The 21,111-nt window shown below is 35.3% G+C and overlaps 1 protein-coding gene across 1 annotated transcript; it reads left to right on the forward strand.

The window, feature by feature from the left end:
• Window positions 1–947: 947 nt before the first annotated feature.
• Window positions 948–20,629, forward strand: LOC110815541 (PHD finger family protein). The gene is made up of 10 exons (XM_088213338.1): window positions 948–1,088; window positions 1,169–2,112; window positions 11,565–12,266; window positions 13,459–14,680; window positions 15,630–15,909; window positions 16,071–16,195; window positions 16,301–16,767; window positions 16,853–16,881; window positions 18,528–19,010; window positions 19,098–20,629. Exons 2-10 carry the CDS (start codon window positions 1,301–1,303, stop codon window positions 20,045–20,047), a joined length of 5,070 nt encoding a protein of 1,689 aa, XP_088069464.1. The 5' UTR covers window positions 948–1,088; window positions 1,169–1,300; the 3' UTR covers window positions 20,048–20,629.
• Window positions 20,630–21,111: the final 482 nt, after the last annotated feature.

A 21,111-nucleotide genomic window follows, 5' to 3' on the forward strand; every position in this document is an offset into this window, starting at 1 on the left:
GAACATTAAAGATTTTTATATTAATAAACGAGTTCGTTATAAATTATGCTCCATTGCTCATTTTTGTTTTCTACCCACCTTTACTTCCGTGGCGGTGAGATAGTGTGATGTCTTTACTGGGCTGGTATAGCTCATTCCTTATTTAATCATTTCAGATCAGGAAGACATTGTTCCCGAGCCCGTTCCACAGGAAGACGGCGAAGGGGACGCCTAAAGACTCCATAGTTATATTTATAGTTCTTATCTTGAGTATCTCTTTTTGTTAGTTTGTTCTTTCATATTTTGAGTACGTTTTGATTATTGTGTAAGGGATGTTAATCAAAATTTTTATTACGCTTCCGCATTTGATATTTGTAATACATATATTTCATTTAAATTTCCGAGTCCGTTACAATCTAAATAAGAATATATGACTTACAAATTATTATTGGGTTAGACAAATAAAATATTCTAGAAATATTTAAAATTGGTAAAAAGGTATTTGTAAAAAATAAATATAATATATAGTAGATAATTTAATTTAGTAGAATAAAAATTAAATATGAAATAATAAAAAATATTAAAATTTTGATTACAATATTTAATGAGATGAAATTAAAAAAAAATGATTAAAAAATAAGGAAGCATCCAATTAACCCACATTGAGAATATGAAATCATGTTTAAACCCGCGGGGTAACCCACAATGAGAATATGAAGCATCCCACCTCGTTTTTTTAAGCAGCTCTCACGTATACACACACACACACACATATATATATATCTTATTATTATTTATAAGAAGGAAAAAAAAAATGATAATTTTAAAATAACCGACCGGTGACCCGGACGAGTTGGAACAGCAATTCAGGAAAACCGAGTGAACTCAGCCCGCCCACAACGCGTGTAATGTTAACTCAGTAGAAGGGCCGCTGTTGTTCCCTTTCTATTAGGTTCTATTAGGGCTATTCTTCTCTCCCTCTTATCTACACACTCCTAAAGCCCCAGAAGTATTATCAATGGCGGTTATCAAACCCTAACAATGAACCTCTCTCTCTGTCAAATAACACGGCGGAGTTGCAGTTGAAAGCTTCAATCCGTCACCAAAGCGTCATTATCTTTTCTCGTATTTCATATTATCCAATTTATATTTGACGGCCGATTCAATTTACTTTCAATTGTTTCTACAGGATCCAATCGAGTATATATTTCTGCGTTGAAGTAGAGTATCGTTGTTTTTTGGGGAATTGCAAATTACCAGATAATATTTTGGAGTTAAATCAAAAATCTAGGGCTTGATACGATCCGTTTCGGATCGATCAATGGAAACTAAGGTCCCAAGACCCCGTGGTAGACCAAGGAAGCGCAGGAGACCGGAAGATGAAACTGATGCGAAACCAAATGCACGAGGAAGGAGGCGAACTGTGGAGACGAGATCGATAGGACCGATTGCGCTTGTGGGTCGTTATGTGTTAAAAGAATTCAAACGCAGTGGAATTTTCTTGGGGAAGGTAGTGTACTACGACACTGGGCTATATAGAGTAGAATACGAGGATGGGGATTATGAGGATCTGGAAAGTCGTGAGCTTCGCGGTTTAATTTTGGATAACAATTATTTTGACGACGATTTGAACTCTAGAAAGGAGAAACTAGATGAAGTTCTTCTGAAGAAGGGTAAGAAAAAAAATATTGATTCGAAAAATGAGGTGGATGTGATTGAAACATCTACATTGAGTGAGTTGAGTGGTGGAATAGCCGTTGAAGAAGATGGAGCACAAGCTGAAGATGATACCGATTCATCCAGTGATTCCTGTGAGCATGCACATGAAAGGGATATAGTGTTTGAGGCTGAGTCTCCGCTTGCACCACCCCCGCAATTGCCTCCATCTTCGGGAACTATTGGTGTGCCAGAGGAGTCTGTCTCACATCTTTTCTCTGTCTATGGGTTTCTAAGGTCGTTTAGTTTCCAACTATTTTTGTACCCGTTTGGACTAGACGATTTCGTAGGGGCACTAAATTGTAGTGTGCCAAACTCATTGTTGGATGCCATTCACCTGGCGCTGATCCGGGTCCTGAGGCGTCACCTCGAAGCACTCTGTTCTGACGGCTCAGAGTTGGCATCAAAATGCTTGAGGTAAATATTTACAATTTTTTCACAGTATATTGAAGAATTTGTCTTGCTAGTCTGCTAGAATTGATGCCTAGCCATCTCGATAGTTATTTGACTTGCTTTATGCAGATACTTGAATAAGATAATATACTCATTTAACTTTCACTCCTTTGGGCGTGAGGGTTACTGAGTCACTATGAAGGGGGGTTGGGTGTAATCGTTTAATTTGATGGGGGTTAATGTTCTTAATTTGTTGAAAACTGAAATAAACTACTATCATTTGACTATTTGTCTTTGTCGTATGATAAATAGGGTTGATTTTTTCAATTAGGATTTAGAGAGAGAAACATAGATATCACACTTGAGGTTTCTTATCATCACATGAAAGAAGTCTTAAGCATCAAACTTAAGAGTTTGATTGCATTAAACAACTAGAAAGCTGAGAAACTTCCAAAATATTATTGGATAACTGAATGTTTTAATAAATGAAATTACAAATTTATTTATAATGACTTCTAATTAGTATTTTCTAAACAGAATTAAACTAAGAAATAGTAAACTAACTCATTAGAATTATTAATCTTAATATATATAGGAAATATACTAATACAAATAAAATCCTAAGTTTTTAAAACGATAATAATATTCCTTAATAATACAAACTTTTAAATAGTAAACTATTTTAGAATGTCAAAATAAAACCTTGACCTTCGAGCTTCCCATTGAAATCTTAGGTTCTTCTATGTTTTGTTGTTCTCGCCAATACAAAGAATAATAGAAATGGACAATTGTTTGGAAGTGTCAAAATTTGGTGGAAGAACGAAATCAACATGCTAACTATTTGGAATGTCAAATCCCTTGTTGTATGGAACTTTCATAGAGTTGACTCTTGGCGAAAGATATTAAGAAACAGGAAGATAGTGATTCCTCATGCTCTTTCACTTTGGAGTCTAACAATGTGCACCTTAATATACTTGTTTACTAGGAGTTAAATCATCATTCTCATAGGATATGTAACTATTATACTTCTCCTATTCTTTCATCCCGACATGCAAATTATTCTTCATTGGGCATTCTTAACTCACGTGCCCACTTTTTCCACATAGAAGCAAACAACTTCCTTGCCTTTAGGAGATTTAAAATTTAATGTTGATCTATTCTTCAGCTGATTTTTTTATTCAAATGTAACCTTAGGAGTGGAAATGGTTGGAAACACAACATGAGATTAGATATTTCAAATATTTTTCCACATCTCGGGGGTCACTTGATAATTTTGTGCTATAGTTGCCAAATTAACTCTCTTTTAATGTCAACTCTCAGTCTTACCTTGAATCTAGATGTTATTTGATTATCATATTCGTCTAATTTACTTCGAATTTTTAATTCTTAAACTTCTGTATGTAGTTAGTTACTGACATATTGCCCTGCACTAAAGTATAAACTTGATCAAGGAGTTCGTCAAAGTAGTTGGGAGGTAGATTGAGTCTGGGCGACGTCATTTTATTGGTTCACCATTTTTTTATTTCAAAAAAAAGTTGGGAGGTAGATTCTCTTCACGAGAATAGTTTTCATCTCATCCCATGTTTCAATTGTTGGTTGTCTTTGTATTATATTTCCACCAATAGTATACCACCATATTTTTGCTAGTTCAACCAACTTCATTTTGGCAAATCAAACTCTTCCTGCAATTGACATGGCATACTAGTTGAATTATTCTTCCATTGAATTAAGCCAGATGAAATCAGGGTCTTCTTCCATCAAAATTAGGAATTTCGACCTTTATTCTCTTGATATATCTTCGACATTATGGGGGTTCTCATGGTGCTGGGTTATGTAGAAAAATCAGCTCGGGGAGTGACACTTGGAGTGATAGTGTTAAATGGAAATTGGGTAGGGGAACAACATATGTTTCTGGTTGGATGAATAGGCTGAAGGTGGATGTCTCAAGGACCGTTTTCCTAGAATTTTTGCTGTTGCACAGAAAAAGGGATATCCTTGGAGGAGGCTTATGGGGATGAGGGGAGTGATGGATGTTGGAATGTGGTGGTGACAAGGAATCTCAGTGATTGGGAGGTAGAGGAATATGAAAATCTGCTTCTTTACTTTCTAAGGTGAATGTTACTACTGACAAAGACAAATTGATTTGGAAACTCAAGAAAAATGGGGAGTTTTCTGTTAAATCCTACTATGAGTACCTATTGGGAGAGGATGACAATAGAACGAATTATTTTCTTGCCAAGCAGATTTGAAAGAGTCAGGTTCTGCCTAAGATTGTATTTCTTTTTCCTTGGGAGGCTTGCAGGAATTGTATCTTAGCTATTGACAACTTGATGAAAAGAGGGAAGGTGATGGTGAATGGCTGCTACATGTGTAGATGGGAGGCTGAATCATGCAATTATCTTCTAATTTTCTGTCCTGCAGTACACAATATTTGGTTTATGATTTATAGCCTCTTGGGGGTGAGTTGGGTCATGGCAGGTTTGATTAGGGAGGAGATTTGGGCTTGGGAAGGGATTAGTAAAGAGAAAAAGTTTATTAGATTAATTCCTTCGACTGTCTTTTGGGTTATCTGGAAGGAAAGAACGATGAGAACATTTGATGGTATTGATAGTGATATTAGATGGTCCCGTTTGTTTGGGTCATTATTATTAGTTAAAACTTGTATAGGGTGGAAGATTTTGGGTATGTGCCTAATAATCTGTAAATACATTTTGCACACGGGTTGCACCCCCTTAGTGTCTTGTATTAATACTTATACTTTTTATTTCACAAAAAAAAATCGACATTATCTTCAATGTGTTTTCTATCCACAACTTGTGGAACTTATACATTTTGAATTAGTCGATGTACTTGTGCTGTGCGCAAGTGTCTCAGTTCTTCCAGGACTGCCTCGATTGTGTTTTGAATTGTTGAAAATTTGGTATTAGTGATTGCTTCACATGCCTCTGGTTTAGCATTTAATTCGGTGGTGGGCACCATTGTTGAAACTTAATTTCTTTTTAGAAAGATCTGTTTGAAATTTGAATGAATAACTGGAGCCAAAGTAGAGCAGATTGTGCAATATCTACTCGTGACTGACGTGCGCGTGGGTTTCACTCACTGGCTTCCGATTACCTGATGGGGTCGGCTGTTTGGCAGACAACTTAACTGGAGGTGCTGGTTGGAGATTGGACGATAATGTAGGATGTGACGGTGCAAAAGTGAGAGGCAGCAACTGTGGGAGCTTGGACTAGCAAGTGTGGTGGTTTATAGTGTAGTTTCGTGGCTGATTTTATTGACATACTAATTGACTTATAATTATTTTTATACATAGGTAACACTCTCTTAGTGCTGGTGAATTAATGATGTACTTTATTTTTTTTATTTAAAAAAAATGGTGGAGTTTCATGGTGTGGCTTCGGAGGTTGGCTGATCGGGACCTAGTTTCAATGTTGGACCACCTTTGGCTGCTGGTGAACAGTAGTGGTGGCTGTTTTAGGGTTTTTTGAAATTTTTTTGTGATTTTTTCCCAAATGGGTTTGGGGCTGTTTGGGTATAGTGTTTTGAGAATTTAGGTGTAAAGTTCTTTTAGTTTGGATGTCATATTGATGTAGGACAAATAGGGTTGATTTGGCCACTTAGGTTTTAGGGATAAAAACTTACATATCACACCTAAAGTTTCTTAAGCATCACATATAAGAAGTCTTAAGCATCATGCTTAAGAGTTGGCTTGCATCACTCAATTAGAAAATTGAGAAGCTGTTAAAATATTATAAGTAACTGTGTGCTCTAGTAAGTGAAATTATAAAACTATTTACAATGATTTTTAAGTAAGATTTTCTAAATAAAATTAAATTAAGAAATAATAAACTAGTAGAATTGGAAAAGCTAATCCTAATACAAATAGAAAATAGACTAATAGGAATAAAATTCTAAGTTATTGAAACTATAATAACATTTTTCGATAATGTAGACTCCTAAATAATATAATAATTTTATATTTAATATAAATACAATTTTTAAACTATTTAGAAAATCTATTACTAGCCTATTTTGCATCTATTATATATTTTTTTCTTGCTTTTCATGACAACCAAATTGAGGATTTCTTTTTTTCAATCATTAGATCTATAAAGATGGTTCTCGTGGGATCTTGTGGATGAAGATGTTTAATCATTATGAAAAGTTAGAGGTGAGGCATTGTTGGAGTATAAGTCTGTGGAGCTTTAGTTCTTTACATTTAGTAAGTTTACAAAATTTTTAGTAGCAAAGGAATATAAGTGTTTTTAGTAGGGTCTGAAACCTTCGTCTCTCCTCTAGTTAAAGGATCATCCCTTGAGAATGGTTTGTTTTGGGATAGAAAAGAGAAAGCTATATTCCATTTTATATGGTGTCAAGAGAGGATGCTGCCCTTCTATAAAACTTCACAAATCATTCAGAAAAAAGACATGCAATCAACAAATGTGTTATTGTTATTTAGCAAAGTACAAAGGATCATCCCTTGAGAATGGTTTGTTTTGGGATAGAAAAGAGAAAGCTATATTCCATTTTATATGGTGTCAAGAGAGGATGCTGCCCTTCTATAAAACTTCACAAATCATTCAGAAAAAAGACATGCAATCAACAAATGTGTTATTGTTATTTAGCAAAGTACAAAGGATCCTAAGCCAATGCTTTTTGATAGAAGCATAAAGGAAGAAGAATTTTTTGAAAGCTCCATTGTTTCTTTTCCTTCCTAGTGACCTAAAGATGCATGGAGGAGTGACAAAGACAAGTTTTCTTTTAGACTTGATTTTCGGGGTACCACTTCAAGCATAAAGTTCATCTTTCACATAGCCAGAAACCACGGATCACAAACCACAAACCACGTAGCTAAGGTTGACTGGATTAGGAGTTAAACCCCTAAACCTTATAGTTTTAGGCACAAAATGAGAACATTATTGAGGAATTCACTTGCTTTATGTTATAATAATCACCCCTTGACCAAGATTCTACCTATTTTTTTCATGTCATAAGCGATTAAAATGCCTCAAACCCTCGCAAGTAAAAACGCAATTCACAAGGTTGCCTTCATTTTCTTGACATGCTCTAAGCAAAACATTGAGACCTACAAATGGCAATAGAAGACTTGAAAGAGAAGTGTTGATTGTTAGAAGCTTTTATATAGGCTTGTCTTCTCATTTACGCTGAATGGATGTTAACTCCAAGGTGTTGAGGAAGGAGTTACATTTTTACCAACCTCCCAATCAATAAGATCTTTTTTTATTGAAATAAACCTCCCAATCAGTAAGATATTGGAGTAAATGGACACTTCATTGGTTTCTGTTATGGTAGATAATAAATAAACTTTGGCTTTTGGTTCATAATTTTTTTAATGGTTCATCCGGGCACCATTGATCAAACAAAAACATTATCTTCATGCAATTTTACATCACAAAATGAGTCAAGAGTGAAAAATTTTGACAAATTTTTTGCTATTCATCTCTATTGACTTGATTAGAAAACACCTCTGCTCATTGTTATGCACCAAATTGGGTGTGGTCATATCAATTCTAATGCCCTGAATCCAATCAGAACTCCGCAATTAAGCGCGCTTGAGGGTGAGTAGTACTAAGATGAGTGATCTTCTGGGAAGTTCTCATGTTGTACCCACCGATCATTATTATGCACCAAACTATATTTGGAACCAATGAACTTCCACCACAGTCCTTAGAAGGAAAAAATCTTGGGGGCTGCTTTGCTCAATATATCTTTTTTCAAGGTCATAAGTATTCTTATCCTCAATCCTCTCCCATAAAAAGGCTATTTAACCTTGCTCATTGTCACTAAACAAAATTCCTCTTGGTCAATTATCTCCCGACAAGGAACAACATTGAACAAACTCTTGCCTCCTAGACACCTTAGCATGAATAGGGAAAGAAGGAAAAAAAAATAAAATGGGAGGTTCTGAGGGCATTCTAAAAAGGTGTCGAACTACCCCTTCTACATAGATAGCTTCTCCTTCACCCGGCTATCCACTTCTCCTTCTTGGTTGTGGTGGGTGTAAATACTTGTTTCTATAATGCCATGACCAAGTGGCAAGCCAAACCGAGTGCCAAATTAACTTTACACTTTTAACAGTTTACCATGGTTGATGGAACAATTTTTTTAGGTTTACCTCAATTCATCTATGAATCTAACACATGAAAAGAAGATGTAGAGGATATTCTATACAATTGGCTAACTCTCTAACTCAGATCCATCATTTTGTACATAGGTGGCGCATTTGTGCTGCTTTCTTTGTCTTTTGTCTCTTCCTTAGAAAATGGTGAGGTAATTACCTGAAAATAAAACTAAAACAAGATTTTTATATATCATATTAGATCTTAATAAGGTGTACTAAAAATTTGGTTCAGTTTTATAATTTACTATAAGGATCTTTATGGATGATTTGATTGGAAAGAAATCATCGAATATTTGATAATCATTCTTTTCCGGACACGATCCTATCAGAGAAGATGACCTTCTTGGCTTCCCTTTGGGCTAAATCTCTTAGGGATTACTAGGATATATCCTTACTACAAAAATTTGGATGCTATGGTCACGTGACTAGTTGTTTGTTTTGTGTTCTTTGTTTTGTTATGCTTTACTTTTATGCATTATTTTATTAAATTGTTCTCTTTCTAATCTTTTCTCAGTCGGATGTCTTATCTGTCGTATCTTTTGTAATGTTCACTTCTCCTGTTCAATAATACTTCTTTAAAAAGTAGTTGTTGCTTATCTAAATAGATTAGAAAATAATGGTTTTATTAAATATACAACTACTATTTTATTTAGGAGTTTATTAGTATAGTTTTGGCAATATAGGATTTTTTTCTCATAATTATCTAATTTCCTGTTTATATTTGTTGTCTTACTTCCTAATTCTATTAGTATTAATATTTCTTAATTATTCCTATTTACTAAAGGTTAGTTAGGCAATATTATAAATATATTTTCTAATTTTATTTTTTGGGACAAACTTCAGTAATTCAATATCATATTTTGAGAGCTTTTCAATTTTTTGGTTGTGTGACATAACCAAATTCTTGAATGATGCTTAAGACTTTTTAAATGTGATATCTAAGAAACTTTTAGGTGTGATTTATAGGTTTTATCTTCAAATCACTAAATAGGCAAATTAAGCCTAATTTGTCCTACATCATTTGGTATTAAACCTAAAAGCATCCTACAACTAGATCTCAAAGCTCTATACACCCAAACAACCCCACATCATTATAAAAAAAAAAACATAGAAAAAAAATATAAACCAACAAATCCTAGCCTAGTCTACATGGCGCCATCTTAGATCACAGTCAGCAACAAGAGATGATCGAGAAAACTGTCACCACCAGCCTCAAAAGACCCTGATCGACAACCCCCTCAAGCGGCATAAGTTTGCTAGAGAATATGCCACTTGCTGCTGCAAGATCCCAATTGTGGCTTCTCATAATCTCGTTCTTCTACATAATTGCGTCTCATATTGACCTTCGATCTATATCCCCAGCCTTAACTCTAGTCAATCTACGAAGGTTGGCCACCATCCAATGTCTGGGAGGGTAGCATGTGAGCCATACGCGTCTAGCTGCCAATAGGGCTTTCTTGATTTGTTCTTTTTTGGTTTCATTGAGCGCTGGGTTTGACCACACCTGTTTTCAACAGTTCAAAATAATCCCTAGGAGTGTTTGCACACCTTTTTATTTTTGCAATTCTCTTCATGATGGAAAACTTTTAAACATGAGAAATCCTAATTTTTATTGTGGAAATTAAAGTAAGAAAGTTGTCATTCATGAGGCCGCGGCAAGATTCTTGTTTCAATCTCTACAGTTGAATGATTCAATCTTTCAACACATCTGCAACCATATAGACTAGCTTGGATAGATAATATGAATATTTGGAACTTAACAAAGTCTTGCTTCTACCCGTCTTGATATCTAGATTCACTAAATCTTATGTGATGTAGTTCTTATAATTTTCACATTTATTCTTCTAGGTTTACCTTGACTTTATGATGGACATGTTTAACATGATGAGACTTGATACTTATCATTTCATGGTTGACGTAAAGGGATGTAGTTTTAGACGCTACGACCATTGAAGAGATGAGTGAATATAAATCTCCAAAAATGCCTACAGTTAAATGAAAAAGATAAAAAGATGGAGCACATCGAAGTTGAGAGATGAGAACTGCAATATCTTTCTAAGAGAGTAGATTTTGAGGTTACTCAAAATCTTTCACTGCCTAAGGAGAGTTCTATGGAAGTTAAGTACATTGGGGAACATAAGTCAATAATTCAGTCTAGTAATGTTCTACTCAAGGATGAAATTAAAACACAGTGATCAATATGTTGATTTTTTCGTCACACTAGGATTTCAAACTTCTAAACAATTGTGTGTTTCCGTTATGTTTACTAATTAAGAAAACAATTGAGCATAGAGTTTGTTAAATTTTTGTAAGGAAGCTCAAAGATCAATTTTTTTACTTCATTAGTCACTTCAAAGCTCGTGGACGAGTTTTCTCTAATCTGGGAAAAATGACGCAGAATGATTACCTCGATTGCCTTAATAAGTTATAAACCACAATTCTATTAAATATCAATACTATATAATTTTTGAGTTTATTATTTAGTAACTTTAGTATATTATGCAGTTAATATTTAGTTTTTCGATTTGTATTAATAGTGTTATTTCTTTATTCTATTAATATTTGTTTTTTTAGTTTAATCCTATTTAGTAAAAATTATTAAGGAAACATTATGAACATCTTTGTAATTTTATTTTTTGAGACAAATTTCTGTTATTTAGTAAATACTTCGAAAATTTCTTAATGTTTTAGTTGTTTGATGTAATCAAACCCGTAAATTTGATGTTTATGACATCTTAAATGTGACATCTAAAAAACTCTAGGTTTGATGTCTAGGTTTTTATTCTCAAGTATCTAAATAGGCAAATTACTTTAATTTGATATAACATCAATCATATAGCTACCCAATCAGATTCAACTCTAGACAATAATATGTCCCTTAAAAGATTGAGAATTTCATAAGATTTGCACTAACAGGGTTATATGCTTTTAGGTGTTAATATAAAGTCAACTACATTTAAGATCGTCTATTCTATGATCAGTTCCTTGTTTAATAGGCTGTAGCTGCTGTAGTGTAAGCTAAGTCTCTAAAGCCACGTGTCCCCAACCCTATTTAGTCAATTTTCCTTTTCCTTCTTCTCCTTCAGTGTCAGAAGAGAATCTGCTGTCTTCTTTGAGATGAGGCCTGGATTTTAAAATTGTCTAATAACTCGGCAAAAATTGTTTCTGAGCATTCCCTCCCACTTGCCCAACCATATTCCTCTTGTATGCAAGTAGATCAGAAGTGGTTTTGTGAGTTGTTTCATTTACTCGGTAGGCTTATCATTGTTTTTAAGATGACTTTCTTTTTCCCCTTAAATATTGTTGATTTAACTGTTACGCTTCTCATATGCAGATGTGTTGATTGGAGCTTGCTCGATACACTAACTTGGCCTGTTTATTTGCTCCATTATCTTGCTGTAATGGGATATACAAAGGGACCAGAATGGAAAAATTTTAATGAATGTGTTATGGACAAAGAATATTATTCTTTACCTGTAGGTTTGAAGTTGATGACTCTACAGATCCTCTGTGATGATGTCTTAGACTGTGTGGAGGTAAGAACTGAAATTGATGTTCGTGAAGAATCAGAGGTCGGAATAGATCCTGATGCAGTTACTATCAATCCTTCTGAAAATGGACCTAGAAGGGTCCATCCCAGATTTTCCAAAACCTCAGCCTGCAAGGATAGAGAGGCTATGGAGATTGTTGCAGAAGGCCATGAGATGAAGTCTTACCACAAGTTAAAAATTTTGGGTCCCAGAGGTACTGAAGGTGATGCAGATGCAGTTGATCTAGATGCAAATAGTGATGAATGTCGGCTTTGTGGCATGGATGGGACGTTGCTCTGTTGTGATGGTTGCCCTTTAGCATACCATTCAAGATGCATAGGTGTGGTCAAAATGTACATACCAGAAGGGCCATGGTACTGTCCAGAATGCACTATTAATAAAATGGGACCAACTATCACGGTGGGAACATCACTTAAAGGAGCAGAAGTGTTTGGCATTGATTTGTATGAACAAATCTTCTTGGGTACTTGCAATCACTTGCTGGTGTATGTTTTCAATGCCTCTGTCTTTAAGTTCAGCTTTTTTTACATTATTTAAATATTTGTTGAATCCTATTTGTAAATTGTGGTTATTCTTCTTGCATTGCTTTATTTGTGAAGCCTTAGTCCTGCAACTTCCCAAGTTTAGATATAGTTTTTAAGAGGCAAATTATAAATTTAGTCCCAAACTACGAGCTATATTACAATTTGGCCCTATTTGTTTTCATTATAGTTCTGTCTTTGAACTTAAAAAGTTGTTTCAGAATATGTTCTTCTACTTCAACTTTTTTAAATATAATTTTTTTTAAATAAACCTTTTTTTTAATAGAAATTGCTCAAGTTTTTCCTGTCTTATTTAAGTGACACAAAAAAGATATAATGCTTCTATTTAAAGTGAACATAGAAAAATTCTAGAAAGTAAATATACTTAGATGCCTTATTTTTCCTAATTTCTATTATTATTGTTTGTATAACTTTGATAAAACAAATCAGTTAGTTTTACTTAGTTTATTAAGCTTAGTACTCAGTTATAATTTTCGAACTTTCTACAAAATAAAAAATGAGCAAAGAAACAAGCTTCATAATTTTCAATCAAGATTTTATGGTTGTATAAAGATATCTTGAATTTAATAATGTTATAAGTTTAAGGACATGAACAATAAGAAAAGAGCTTTTGTAACCTAATTATAAAATGGCCTAGTTTAAGTACTGAAATAGTAATTTCTTATTTATTTTTTTCAAATGTCTTTGCACATGATTATGACTGCTTATACTTGTACTTACTCCTTGGTCATGATTTTCTCTCCTTAGACATTAAGACTCCATTTGGTATATGAAAACATTTTCTAATTTTTATTTTCGAAGTTCGAATGTGTTTATGCGTGTTTTATAGATTATGTAAAGTTGTATATATGTGGAATTATCAAACTACAAACAAATTATTTCTAGAAAACACTAAAAGTGACATTTTTAAAAAATTTAACTTCATAATCATTTTCACCATGATTTCTTTGTTGTAATGAACTTTCGTGGTTAGTGAATGAAAATATATAAATTTAGAAAGTGTTTTCATATATCAAATAGAGCCTAAATTTTTCTCAATTCTATTTTGTGTGTTAGCGTGGTCTTGTTTGTTGTCTTTGATATGGACCTAGACTTATATAATTGCCAGTTCACGTTCTGAATTTGACAATTGCAGGCTCAAGGCTTCTCCCAGTGCGGAAAGACATGGTAGATTTTACAATCTGAACGACATTCCAAACGTCATGCATGTGCTCTTATCATCTCCAGAACATACTGCTATATATTCCAGGATATGCAACGCAATTTTATTGTATTGGGATATCCCAGAAATTATTGCATTTATCCATAAAACAACTGAAATTGTTGCCAACATGGCAGACATGCAGACAAATGAGATTACTTCTTTATTGCCTCTGTTCTCCAAGGAAAGCCTCGAAGCATCGGGCACAGTTGAGGCGGAGAATGCAATTAGTTTCACTGAATGTCACTCAGATAATGTTGCAAAGTCATGTCCTGGTACCTCCATCAACACCATGACTCAAGCCAATTATGCTAGTAATACAGCTAGATCACAGGATTACCCTCCAACAAATTCAGTGTTACCTGTCCAGAATAAAATGGAATGCACCATGACTTCTGGTTCAGTTGGACTGCAGGCTGATCCATCTGACCTCAGCTGCCAAAGTTTGGTCAACAGGCCAATTACTGATTGTACTAAAAATGCTTCAGGTGACAGCAATAACAGCTGTGGAGAAGAAAACAGTATGCTTTTCCCAGTGAGTATATCCTCTGAAATCAAGGCGGACGATTGTGCAGGTCTTGGAAGCAGTAGCAGGAAGTTAGCCAATGATTGTGCATACATGGGATTCAGCTTTAAGCCTAAGGCATACGTGAATCACTATGCAAATGGGGACTTTGCTACATCTGCCATTGTTAATCTCACTTCTCTTTTATCAGAAGAAAGTCATGTTTCTGAGTCTCAAAAGTCTGGCAATGCCAGAAAATTTGCCGCTAGTAATATTGCACTGCAGACAAAAGCATTTTCCTCGGCAGCCTCACGCTTTTTTTGGCCAGGTTTTGAAAAGAAGGACATTGTGAGGGAGAGGTGTGGTTGGTGTCATTCTTGCAAGCTTCAAGCATCGAGTAGGAGGGGATGCATGTTAAATGCAGCTGTCACAAATGCCACCAAAAGTGCTACAAAGATCTTCAATAGCCTTCTTTCTTTAAGTAATGGAGACAGCTATCTTGCTAGCATTGGTGTATATCTTTTATACTTGGAGGAAAGTTTACGTGGTCTTGTAGCCGGTCCCTTTTTGAATGGAAGTCATAGAAAGCAGTGGCGTAAACAAGTAGAGGAGGCTACAACATGCAGGGCAGTGAAAGTTCTCTTGCTTGAAGTGAGTTTACTTTTTTGGTGATTACTTGTCTAGTTCTCTCCTCCCTTTTTCTTCTCAAAACTTTACAATGTTTTGCTTATTAATTATGTTCCATTTTCCTTTTTTTAAGTACCATAAAATACATTATTTAAGTGAATGTCCTTACTTCGACTATTTAGGAAGTGTTGTTTGTATGAAGAGGATGATAGTTTTTTAAAATTGAGTGATCTAATAGTGTTTTTAATAGTCCACCTTTTTAATAAAAAAAAAATTATTATTTGGCTTATTCATGATATTGTTTGTTCCATTTCTCATGATGCATATCGCTAAAGTTTTTTTCGTTTGACTTTATTGATTAGTTCTCTGGGCCCCACCCCTTTGTTTTCTTTCTCAAAATAATTTTTAATGTTTTTGCTTATCGATTATGTTCTACTTTTCCTTTTTCCACCATAAAATACAGAATTTAAGTGAATATCCTTACTGTGAGTATTTAAGAACTTTGTTTGTTATGAAGAGGATAACATTTCTTAGTTAACTGAATGATTTGATATCTTTTCTAATTTTTCATGGAAGATATTGAGAATCTTGTTAATTTCTAAATTTGATGTCTATGGCTACAGTTTTACCCACTTGATTTTGGTTTTAATGTGGAAGTTATGGCTTTTGTTCTGAATTGAAGTGTCCTTAATTTTTCATAATTTTTAGTCTGTAGAACTTGTCTTACAAGCATAGATTTGGAATCTGTAAATCACCTATATGAACTCTTAATGTCTTTAACTGTTAGCATATACCTCGTAGATTATTGGATTGCATTTTACTCTTTGTTTGGAACAAATGAACTATGGAAAAGCTCGGCATACATGACCTTAGGGCTACTGCCCTTTCTTTTAGTTTGTATTTTGTTACCATACATATCTTTCATATGTTCACTGCATTTTATTTGACACAATCTCATTCTCTTTGTTTGCAGCTTGGTGAAAACATCTGCAGCATTGCTCTTTCTGGGGATTGGTTTAAGCAAGTGGATGATTGGCTTGTTGAATCTTCCATCATTCAAAGTGTATCATGCACTGCAGGAACAACGCAGAAACGTGGACCAGGTGGGAAACGACAAAAGAAACAATCTGAAGTAATAGTTGATGGTTGCAATCATGATAGCTTTAGCTGGTGGAGAGGAGGCAAGTTATCAAAGCATATACACCAGAAAGCAATTTTGCCACGCTCAATGGTTAGGAAAGCAGCTCACCAGGGTAACCACTAAGCCCCCAAGTCTTGTAACAATTAGTCAGCAGTGTCTCTTAGTTGTTCTTGGTGGTGGTGTTATTTCGGTTAAAGATGATGTTTGTAGAGTGCATGTTTTCATTTTATTTGATGCTTATAGGAATAAACTAATTATGTTGTGTGTCACTAGGTGGCGTTCGAAAGATATCTAGCTTTACTTATTCTGATGGTTCTGAGATTCCTAAAAGAAGCAGACAGTTAATCTGGAAAACAGCAGTTGAGAGGAGTAAGAATGTATCACAGCTTGCAATGCAGGTTTGTTCTCATATGTTATGTGTTGTCTCAACGATCTTTATTCAGTGGTTTTTTTCTTCTGTCAAAAAGACATGAAAAATTGAAGGTCATTGAAATTTGGATCAGGTTAGGTATCTAGATAATCATGTGAGATGGGGTGATCTTGTCCGTCCAGAGCAGAACCTCCAGGATGGAAAAGGTCCAGAGACGGAAGCCTCTGCTTTCAGGAATGCTAATATTTGCGGCAAGAAGATTGTTGATAGCAAGATTATATATGGAGTCTCTTTTGGGAACCAAAAGCATGTCCCAGCAAGAGTTATGAAAAATATCATTGATGTTGAGCAAAGTCAGGATGGAAAGAACACATATTGGTTTAATGAAATGCGTATTCCTTTATATCTGATCAAGGAGTACGAAGAACGGTTCCATGAAGTGCTTTTGCCATCAATTAAGAAGTTCTCAGATGGACTATCTAAGCTACAAAAAAGGCAGTTGAAGGCTTCCCGACGGAATATATTTTCCTATCTTACATGCAAGAGAGATAAGTTAGAGCAGTGTTCTTGTGCTTCATGTCAACTTGATGTCTTACTTAGGTAATGTTTAGTTTAGTCTTTCTCTCTGCAGGGATGGATATATTTTCGTACTTGTTATTAATTATGTTTATTGTGTGATCTTCAGGAATGCGGTCACGTGCAATGTATGCCGAGGTACATTACTTTAAATTGCTATTTTTAATCTTCTGAACATGTTTATCCTCTATGTGGTCTAATTAAACTTGAAAAATCTTTATTTTACTTGATATTTTAGCTATATTGAAAGAAAAAACAAACAGTATTTTAGCCAGTGTAAATCTTTACTTTATGCGCATCAATGTTTAGTTCTTGAAATGTTGTACCATGCTAATATGCATGAGAAGTCTACTATGAATAATTCATATACAGCTCATTGCCATACCAAGTGAGTGAGGAGGGATTTTCTCTTGAACTCGTTCCTTAGAGTATGTAGTAGTTGCAACCTTACTTTTGTAAGCGTTTACAAAAAGAAAGTTACTTCCTGTCCTCAATCTCATTTATGTGCTGAACTTTCAATTTGTGGATGTCCATTTTTATTTGAGCTTGATAATACATTCATACCAGGCATGAAAGGTGTGCCAACCCTTTTTACAAAATAAGATCTAAAGACAAAATATCTACCAATCCACTTAGCTGTGAAGAAGAAGAATGTCGCGAACCGGGAGGCTGCGCATGAAGGACAGCATAAACAACCGCACGTGAGCGGAGTAGGCAGTCGGGTATGGTGGAGAAAGTCACCGGAATAGGGCAGCCGGCCACCAGTGAGATCAATACTCCGTTTGGGTGGGTGTTGTGAAGATTCTAGGATTTTGGAATAAACTCTGAAATTAAAACCCTAAAATACCTTTATTTTGCTCTGATACCATATAGAAATTTGAGAAAAATATTTGCATTTTATTTTTCTCTACTTTAGGTGTTACAATTGATTCGTATATATACAAGATTTTCTAATTACAAAGAGGCAAATTTCTCTTATAATAAAGATTTTAAATAATTACATCCTTATGGAGGAAATAAATGGTAGAACTAAATAGAAAAAAATATCACCGTCATTTAGGCAACAAAATATTCATATTAACAGTATACTTGGACATGGTTTATCCCTCAGCCCATCTTTTGCGCTCAAGGACAAGGTCATTTTTGAGGGGGAGAGTGATCTTATGGGCTATAATATATTAAAATATATTTTTAGAAAAAATAGCGTCTGCAGATCAGCAGACCTGTGAGATGGAAGATTCAGTTAGGATAGAGTCTAGCAGGCATGGAGGAGTTGTTCAGATATGAGAAGTTACCTACCATAGAGGAGTTTAGCTGTCTCTCTCGTTCCTCAGATGTGGAAGTTGTTCAGTTATGAGAACTGACCTACTTGGGGGTAGTGTTTTATCTTTCTATCTTGTGGTAAAAATGTATATTCCGTTCTAGCAATAATAGATTGTGCTGAGTCCAGGATGTTTGGTCACAGACCCTTGATTTTTTTTGTTTTTAAGGGCTATCCACTCAACACGGTGGAGGATCTACATCATTGACATCTTGCCTAACTTGTAAATTCTATCTCTTCGTAAAGGGTTCTATAAATTCACCAGTTAGGCTTTTTCATGATACTTCTGAAGAGTTGATTGCTGAAATCATCAATTTTATTATGATAGGTTGCAAATTGATAAGTATATCATCATAATGTGCTCTTATGTGTCACTTGCAATACCATCTTGCATCATTTCTGTGGCAGTTTGAGATTATTCTGAATATTCTTTAATCATCTTTTCTTGTTTGTTTTTCATCAGGTTATTGTCACAAGGACTGTACTTCAAGTTCAATATGCACAAATGGCAAAGTGGAGCTCTTCATCACCTGCAAGCGTTGTTACCTTGTCAAAGCTAATTCACAAAGGGAAATAAGGAATAAGTATCCAAACACTCCGTTGCCGCTGAGCAGACAAGAGCATAGCAGTATTATTACAGGCAGCAAAGGCACACAGCTTAAAGGTTTTAATCAGCCATTAGCATCTGTAGGAGCTAAAGTGAATCATTCTGAAATTAAACAATCGACCTCTGACCCTAGCCTGGGGACAAAAAGTCGACGTAAGCTTTGTTCTTGGGGTGTCATATGGAGGAAAAAGAACAATGAAGACTCAGGCATTGCTTTCAGGCAGGCAAACATTCTTCTAAAGGGTAGTTCAGACAAGCATCTTTTGGAGCCTGTTTGTGATCTGTGCCTACAGCCATATAATTCTACCTTGACATACATTCATTGTGAAATGTGCAATAGTAAGTGTGCTCTCAACTATCTATTTTTTCTTCCTTAAAAAATTCTAAATAACTAAAATGCACTCTTGTATTTCTGGTTGTTTCTAGAGTGGTACCATGCTGAAGCAGTTGAACTTGAGGACTCCAGAATTTTGGATGTGATAGGTTTCAAGTGCTGCAAGTGTCGTAGAATAGGCCCACCAGAGTGTCCTTACATGGATGCTGAACTCAGGGAGCAAAAGCGAAGAAAGCGGTGCATGAGGGCTCAAAAACAAGGGCAAGGAAACATTAGAGTGATTTTCGATAGTAGAAACATGTCTGAACCTAAAGAGTCAAAACCCGTATCTCCAGTCTGTCCATCAGAGGATGTATTTGTTCCAGATGATGATCCACTCCTTTTCTCTCTCTCAAAAGCTGAGCAAGTTACAGAGAACAATTTGGATTCTGAGTGGAATGCTGATTCGGGTCCAGGGCTGAAGAAACTGCCAGTTAGAAGGCATGTGAAACGTGAAGGCAATGTGGATAGCCTTTCCGGGAGTAATCTTTTGCATTTTGAACGATCTAATTGTAATGAAACAGACGATCTTGTGCAATCTAAAGCGCAACCATTTTCCATTGCCGAATGGGATGTTTCTAGTACTGGCCTTGAAAGTGATATGATGTTTGACTATGAAAGTCTTAACTACGAGGACATGGAGTTTGAACCTCAGACTTACTTCTCTTTCACAGAGTTGTTGGCTCCTGATGATGGTGACCAGTGTGGTGGAGTTGATGTGTCTGGGGATGCATTGGGAAATATTGAACATCAATCTTGTTCAATTTCCCATGGGGTCATGGAACAATCTGGAACTGGTAATTGTAATCAGCAAGAGTCAACAGTGTCTGAGAAGTCCAATGCAAATCTTGTTCAGTGTCAGATATGCTTACACATGGAACCAGCTTCTGATCTCTCTTGCCAGATTTGTGGGTTTGTGATGCACAGTCACTGTTCTCCATGGGAGGAGTCAGTATCTTCCCAAGGAAGCTGGAGCTGTGGTCGTTGCCGGGAGTGGCGCTAGCCAACTTGTCATTTGTAGTATGCAATTTTTGTATGTTTTCCTGAGAGGCAGTTTCTATTGGACGAGGGTTATTCACTTAGGTAAATGTGACAAGGTTCTGACAGTATAGAAGGGATGTATGTCCATTGTTAGAACAGAGGCTAGAATTAGAAATTAGTTCTACCCTGGTTGAAGTTGGAGAACTTCGTTGAATACCCTGGCAAAGCTTCTGGAAGCAAAGCATTTTCTGCAATTTTGAGGTAATTTGCTCTTAATATTGCCTATGCGAAATGATTGCTTCCTTCAGCTACATTTTGTCCTATAATCTGCTAATGGTAGGTTTGCAAGAGCTGTCGCTTGAATGTCTGATGGTATTGTAAGTGGTTTTCCGAGTGTTGAGCAATAGCCAAAATAGATGAAGATGGTTCCCTAAAAAGAAATATTTCAGAAGCTTAAGATATCTTGGAAGGTAAGCAAGTTTTTGTTATGCTTATCCGACTGCAATTATTTGTACAGATTAGACTTGGTCATGATTCACATGACATGACCTTAACAAAGTGTTTAAGATCATCGTCAATTAATGGGAACCCATAATTCATTTCATCTTTTTGTTCTTTTGGGTGTGTTCTTTCTAAGCCTGGACTGGGTTAAAGATAGACTCCGAAGTGCCCATTTGCGCCAATCATATGTTGAAAAAGCTTAATTGTAATGCCTTAGACTTAAGCTGAGCCAGATTAAAATACCACGCATTTATGAAAACAAAAATCATAAATATTCAAGGTTTAGAACAAACCTCAAACGGATTTTGACATGTGAAATTTTCTAATTGATCATTAACCTATATTAAATACAATAATGCGGTAGAAAAAAAGATTATATGTTTGTCTGATACATATTTAGAAAAAGAAAAAAAAGCCGTAGTCCTAACATTTCTTCTGTCAATCTCCCAACACTTTTAAGAGTTGAGCAGATATCTGTATGTTTCAAAAGGATGTAACAAGAGATTGCAGAGCCATCTTATTGCAAGAACTAAATTTGTCGAGCACACAATGTTATTACGTAGCTGACTAGGAGCAGTGCCAAAA

The sequence above is a fragment of the Carica papaya genome, chromosome 2 (genome assembly GCF_054855325.1).
Source record: "Carica papaya isolate Zhongbai chromosome 2, ASM5485532v1, whole genome shotgun sequence".
In the NCBI taxonomy this organism is placed as follows: Eukaryota; Viridiplantae; Streptophyta; class Magnoliopsida; order Brassicales; family Caricaceae; genus Carica; species Carica papaya.